At 42.4% G+C, this 7,500-nt stretch overlaps 1 protein-coding gene across 2 annotated transcripts in view; it reads right to left on the reverse strand.

Annotated features, from left to right (window-relative positions):
• Positions 1–136: 136 nt before the first annotated feature.
• The window catches only part of emsy (EMSY transcriptional repressor, BRCA2 interacting), a 23,969-nt gene continuing 16,605 nt past the window's right edge, over positions 137–7,500 (reverse strand). The window contains exons 15-17 of one of the 2 annotated variants that reach the window (XM_079651154.1): positions 3,242–3,446; positions 2,012–2,179; positions 137–731 (exon numbers count right to left, since the gene is read on the reverse strand). In XM_079651154.1, coding sequence (XP_079507280.1) covers positions 478–731; positions 2,012–2,179; positions 3,242–3,446 — 627 coding nt within the window. In that variant the 3' untranslated portion in view covers positions 137–477. The remainder of the gene's footprint in view (positions 732–2,011; positions 2,180–3,241; positions 3,447–7,500) is intronic. The other variant, XM_079651155.1, reaches the window with a different exon arrangement.

Below are 7,500 nucleotides of genomic sequence, written 5' to 3' on the forward strand. Positions count from 1 at the left end.
TGTTTCAGAAATAATCCTTGATAATCCATGATATGGCGTTTCATCAAGGCAGCATTTAGTTTAGACAGTAGCTGCCGGGTCCCGCATGAGCTCAGACCCCTGCTTTTTATTTTTTTAAAGCTTTATCCCCCAAATCAGCAATTTTGAAACAGGAAGTGAAATAGAGGGATATGAGGCGTGGCTAGAATGGGTGATCTGTCTGGTATTTTGAGCAAAACACTTCATAGACATGTTTTTTATATATTTTTATATATCTGAGACCTATTGCCTACAAATAGCATGATAGGTGACCTTTAAGTTATATATTTAAAGTCTATAATGTTTTATGTTTTTATTTTTGAGTAATATATACTGATAGAATAAGGATGGAAAACATGTCTGTGCTGTGGCTAATATTTTAATTTTGACAGAATATCAACCTCACATTTCCTCAAATGTAACTTTGTTTTTTAAAGTCAAGAGCAGTTTAAAAAATACTTAAATAAAGAGAAGGAAATTCATTGAGTTCTTGAGATTCTGCCATGTCCTCTGATATATTTCACACAGTGCGTCCTGCAGCAGATCGGTACCTGCGATGCTGTGCTCTGCGCTGGGTTCAGCCTCGGAGGAGGACGAGGGTCTCGGGGACTCGGGGCTCGGCTTCTTCTCCGGAACCAGCTGGAGGGGAACGGCCATCTGACTCAGATCGATGGTGTGCTGACGAGGTTTGGCCTCTGCCTTTTCTTTCACTGCTTAGGATAAGATAAACTAAGGGTTAATAAGTGAGGGACAACAATATTAGAAACAGAGCCAGCAGAGAGGTACGAATTGTAGTTGTTCTGAGAGAAGACGTGCACTGGAAATGTTTTATAAACTTAATTTATCATGAGGTTAAACAGAAACACATAAAGGAAATGTGAATGTTGCTTCTTCATCAAATAATCATTTAGTTTTGTTTGTAACTATACTTAAACAAACGGCTTAGTTGAATACTTGATTCTGATTGGTAAATTCAAAACATGTGACACGTTAATATAGTAGTACAGACCGCTGTCAAGGACTATAAGGACCGTTGCTATGGAGGATCAAGGGAGAGAAAGGAAAAGATGGTTAAAAGACGGAGCGCTGGACGTCAGATAAATCAACCCTTCCCACGTCCATTCGCGATGTCTCACTCTCACTGTCTCGCAGACCCCACACAGCAAGCAGGAAATGAACCCAGCTCACACTGTCCGCTCCTCGCAGCAGTGAGCCACGCAACGTCCCGCCAACACGGCACCCAGACCCCACGCAGCATTCTCATCTGTTTGTCATTACTGGTGTCATTTCCTTGTTGCTAACAAACGCCATTGTAACACATAATATCCGATGTTCCGCTGTAACGGGGGTGGACTCATCAGAACAGAGTGGGCGAGCTGACCAATCAGAGCACAGAGGGCTCATAGGGAGGGGGGGGGGGGGGGTTAGGAGCTTCAACAAGCCGTGTAGGACAGAGAGTGAATACACATACTATACAGAGATGCTGTATGAGGAACCAATGTGAGTTTGGATCATTGAACAATGCAAATCTATTTTAGTAAACCTCAACAATGGAACTGTGATCAGTAGAAATGGCCATGACATGTGACCTTTAAGGACTTGTTAGTGGATCAGAAACTGTAAACAGAGTTGGACAGTGTTGCCGTAAAGTTGTTGTGGCCGGAGTTTCAACCGTTGGTGCGCCGTGGAACAGAGTTTTTTTTTCTTAGTGGAATAAATACGATCATTTTAAACTCAATATAATAATTTCAATTAATATTGGAAGTCGGTGTTTAGTATCTGGCCGTGTAATAAGCGGGATAATGTGCAGCGACTTGGTCATTATGGGGAAAACTCGACAGGCTGATCAGGGAGCCCGGCGCTGCACATGATCCCTTACTTATCTTATCTTATACAGAATGTGACTTCACTTGGAGCCAAATCCTTTGTAAGTGTTCCCCACAGTGCATGTTTCTCTCTGCTGCAGTCAGCCCCCCCACCCCCACCCCCTCACCCGAGGTCTGCTGCAGCTCCAGCAGGGCTTTGATGGTGGAGGTTGCAGACTGAGCCTCCGCAGCGGAAACCTCCTGGTAGATGATGGTTGGGCTGGACTCCACGGAGATCTCCTGCTCCGTCCAGTCGTGCTCTCTGGACGAAACCATGTGCACTACAGGTAGAGGATCTGCACGGAAACAAAGGGCGACACGTTTACATTTTTAAGGTAACATCAGGTTAGGTTTATTTTTCTGTACTGGTTACAATTCTTTATTTAGAAGACAGTTGAGAAGATTTTACTAGTTACATTGAAATAGACTTGCAGTTACAGGGAGTAGTAAACATTTGCAATAATGAAACAGTATACATTGAAACCTCCCCCTTCTCATTTTCCATCTTATAAAATGTTCATTAACTTTATACAATAACAGAAGGGATGTTTTGTAACAGAGGAAAAATCAATAGCAGTCGAATACAAAATACATTTAAAATATTTTGGTAAGTAGACCAAGCAACCTTTTTCTTTTGGTGATAGAACTGGATATCAGCTGATCAGTGGTTTGTTAATTATATTTATTACATGGCTTAGTTGAATACTCGATTCTGATTGGTCAATTCAGAACACTTGACACGTTGTTAATCCAGAACAGACAGACCGCTGTCAAGGACGTATTGACCGTAGTTAAGGATGCTCACACCTGCAGAAAAAAGTCCAGTCGATTCAACTGTATACAGCTTGGCCGAACTGGGACAAGAAAACAGCGGAGAAGTAACGGGGCAGAAAACCTCCTTGTTACGCAGCGGTCCAGACATAGACATAAAACGGCAAAACATTCATATGCATTCTTATCTTTAATACAAATAAATAAAATCAATCTTATTTTAAAAGACGTAGGACCTATTTTTGACTGTTTGACCAGAGTCCTAGTCCCTAAGCCATGGAAAGGTGTATTTATATATTAAACTGTTGCTTAATGTTGCCCAAAAACAGGCACAATTACACTTAAAAAAAGAGTTTAGCAGTGGCAGCTGACTTTATTTTCTTTTGTCAGATTCTCCAATGCTAATATTCTACTTTATACTTTTTGGAAGCCAATATCATAATTTGTATTCCTACACTAGGTTAATTAGATTTTCTTAACCCATTCTTACCTTTGATAAAAGTCAATCGATAAAATAAATCTTATCTTAAAAGCCCTATTTTGACTATTTGACCAGAGCCCGTCACCCATGGAACATTTGAGCATACCTTGAGCGCTGCTGTGCGACGTCTCTCCGGACTCGTCCTTTGCTGACCCGTCCTGGATCTGGATCTGATTCTGGATCTGATTCTGGATCTGGTTCTGGCTCAGCTCGGCGGCGCGGCTCACCTGCTGCAGCGCCTCGGTCACCAGCTGCCTCGTCTGCTCGCTCACCATCGCCGTCTGGAACACCGGCTTCGGTTTGATGAGGACCTGGAGGGAAACCAAGAGGACACAAAGGGCTCTGTAAAGCAGCGGGTCACATTTAGAGCCATCAGACATTGTTTGTGAGTTTGTGATAGATAGATAGATAGATAGATGGATGGGTGGATAGATGGATGGATGGATGGTTAGGTGGGTGGATAGATGGGTGGATGGATGGATAGATAGACGGACGGACGGATGGTTAGATGGATGGATAGATGGATGGGTGGATGGATGGATGGGTGGATGGATGGATGGATGGATAAATGGATGGATGGATAGACGGACGGACGGATGGGTGGATGGATAGATGGATGGATGGATAGATGGATGGGTGGATGGATAGATGGATGGATAGATGGGTGGATGGATGGATAGACGGACGGACGGGTGGATAGATGGATGGATGGGTGGATAGATGGATGGATGGGTGGATAGATGGATGGATAGACGGACAGACGGATGGATGGGTGGATGGATGGATGGATGGATAGATGGATGGATAGATGGGTGGATGGATGGATAGATAGACGGATGGATGGGTGGATGGATGGATGGGTGGATAGATGGATGGACGGATGGGTGGATGGATGGATGGGTGGATGGATAGATGGATGGATAGATGGATGGATGGATGGGTGGATGGATGGATGGGTGGATGGACAGATGGATGGATAGATGTATGGATGGGTGGTTGGATAGATGGATAGATGGATGGATGGTTGGATAGATGGATGGATGGGTGGTTGGATAGATGGATAGATGGATGGGTGGTTGGATAGATGGATGGATGGGTGGTTGGATAGATGGATGGATAGATGGATGGATGGATAGATGGATGGGTGGATGGATGGGTGGATAGACGGACGGACGGGTGGATAGATGGATGGATGGGTGGATAGATGGATGGATAGACGGACAGACGGATGGATGGGTGGATGGATGGATGGATAGATGGATGGATGGATAGATGGGTGGATAGACGGACGGACGGGTGGATAGATGGATGGATGGGTGGATAGATGGATGGATAGACGGACAGACGGATGGATGGGTGGATGGATGGATGGATAGATGGATGGATAGATGGGTGGATGGATGGATAGATAGACAGATGGGTGGGTGGATGGATGGGTGGATAGATGGATGGATAGATGGATGGATGGATGGGTGGATGGATGGATGGGTGGATGGATAGATGGATGGATAGATGGATGGATGGGTGGATAGATGGATGGATGGATGGGTGGATGGATGGATGGGTGGATGGATAGATGGATGGATGGATAGATGGATGGGTGGATGGATAGATGGATGGATGGATGGGTGGATGGATGGATGGGTGGATGGATAGATGGATGGATAGATGGATGGATGGGTGGATAGATGGATGGATGGGTGGTTGGATAGATGGATGGATGGATAGATAGATGGATGGATGGATAGATGGATGGATGGATAGATGGATGGGTGGATAGATGGATGGATGGGTGGATAGATGGATGGATAGATGGATGGATAGATTTTTTATTGCAGAAATGTATATAATAAGTAAAGGATCTAAAAAATACTTCCACCAAAGAGCCATTGTGCATACTGAGTACATGAAATACATTGAAGTACATTTAAGTGTCTACTGAGTGACAATTGTAAACGTTTGAGGTACTTTGAGGTATCCCACTACATTTAGTAGGTAAATGTTGTACTGAAATAAATCCTGGTCTTACAACATGACACGCAAATTCCCCCGATGAAAAAATACTAATTTGCAAAATGTTTACAGACTTTTTGTATTCTACTATTGGCATGTTGAAAATCCCTGAATCTATTTTAAGATGTGACATGACTATCAGATTGTTGATGGCCTTTTGTTGGCTGTATTTTGTGGTTTCACTGAAACGCCGTCCTCGCTGTGGGCGTTGAATACTTTAGGAACTGTGTATGAATACTGTACTGTTGCACTGCATGACTCACTGACCTCAGCTTCCTCTTAATGACTAAAAACAGAAAGTGAGTCAGGATATTTTTAGATCAAACATAAAGTAAATACCTATAAACAAATCTGCAGTATCTTGTGCAGTAGGGAAATATGTATTTAACGAAACATTCTGTATAGATACTGTATAGATATGATAGTATGACGGCACTAAAGCAGTAGAAAACACCTGGAAATGAGCATGATGGGATTTACCCTCTCTGAATATATAATCACTTCTCACTGTGATTTTTTTATTTTATCACGAGATATACTTTCAAAACCTACGCACGGGTATTCTTGGTTCAGAAACACGTGAATCTCCAAAAACCACCTGCAGCATCTTTATCCTCTGACAACATCGGTTGAACGTACACTTCTCCATAAATTATATTATATTATATATTATTTTAAGTAGATTCGAAGATACCTAATTTCTGACTGCCGCTAGCTGAAGCTTGGTTGCTAGGTTACTAGCTGGGTGTTCTCAGATAAGGGGCCGGGGGAAACAAAGTTAGTGATGACTGGTTCCATGTTGATTTATTTCAATACAGATTGTTGGGGGGAACTGAAAGGCTCTTACCGTACTGGTTACTTTGCAGCCCGGACATTTCCCCCAAAAAACATTTAGCCGCGATCGCAACACAGAAGTACCTTTCAAATCCGATAACTTTTAAGAACTTCTAAATCATATTTAAGACTTTTCTTATTTTTTTGATCATATTTAAGACCTTTTTAAGACCCTGTTCTTTGTGCCATTAATGTTATAGTAACGATATATTTCTAAAATAAAGATACGTCCATGATTAATAAGAAAGAGAAAAGGAATTGGCGTCGACACACATACAAGTATTTTTCTTTTGTATTTGAGATTTTTCAAACCTTTTCACATTTAATACTAAGTACAATTAGCTGATTTTGACCAATTTACTTTTAGTTAAGTAACATTTTCAATGCAGGACTGTTGAGTACCTTTACATTGTGGTATTAGTACATAACGGCGCATTTCCACTGCAGGGCCTCGCTCGGCTTAGTACGGTATGGCTAGGCCTCGTTTTGACTGGCTCACTTTCTGCTGCGTTTCCATTACAGTTTAGGAACTGGGGTAGTAACTATAGTAACGCAGTGTAGGCGGAGCCTTGACGTCATCTTCAATGCAAAACCAACATCAGCCGTTAGCTGTTAACCCTGAGAGCTCACAGCTCCTCATATCTGTTCAGAAACTAGACAGAAGCTAAACAATTACAAACCACAATACAGTCGCTGGTTTATTTATGTCTGTAGGCCGTTGTTGTGAGTCTGGACGGTCGGAGCATATACTGCGTTAGCTTAGCCGATCTCCATTCATACAACACACATTTTAAAAGGTTTTTCGCCTGCCGTCTGTCTGCAGACTTGTCAAAGCATTAATTCATGGTTTTTACTAACCGGTATCAGTATGTTGTTACTTCGGCATCATTCTGAAACGTGTATTACAATTAAATCACGGTCAAATATGTTCATTTTGTTGTAGTTGCCAGCGATTCTCTCACTAGTTTAGCATAGTCAGCCCGGTTGTTGGCCCGGAAAGAACCTGGATTTTGGAGAGACAGAAAACTGGAAAACGCAACCAAAAACGGGCCGGGCACGGCACGGCGCGCTTAAACCGTGCTACGCGCTGCAGTGGCAATGCGCTATAATAACAGCACAGAAGAGCAGTTTTAATTGTAAGAGAATCCACAAAATACGACAAAGGTTTCTTTCTCATTGCTCATTTGAGTTCCTCAGAGAAGTAGACTTTTCTAGGTTATGCATTTAGTCATGTGGATATAAGAAGATATGTTCTAGAGAAGTGTGACCTAGTTATTAAAGCAAACATGAGTTTAAAGAGAAGAGAGGAATCCCCAACAGACAGACAGAGGGCTGCTTTCATTCTGAAATGTCCTCTTCCTCTCTTTACTTCCTCTCCGGGACAGAAATTCGTTTTAAATTAAATGTTATCAATGAGCCACACAGTCTGATGCTAGGTCAAACAGCTGCTCTGTCTGCAGTCACAAGATCATGTTTCTGACCTATCAGATTAAATGTTATTCCTTAATTGAGTTTATC

The sequence above is a fragment of the Notothenia rossii genome (assembly GCF_949606895.1).
Source record: "Notothenia rossii genome assembly, chromosome: 9".
Classification (NCBI taxonomy): Eukaryota; Metazoa; Chordata; class Actinopteri; order Perciformes; family Nototheniidae; genus Notothenia; species Notothenia rossii.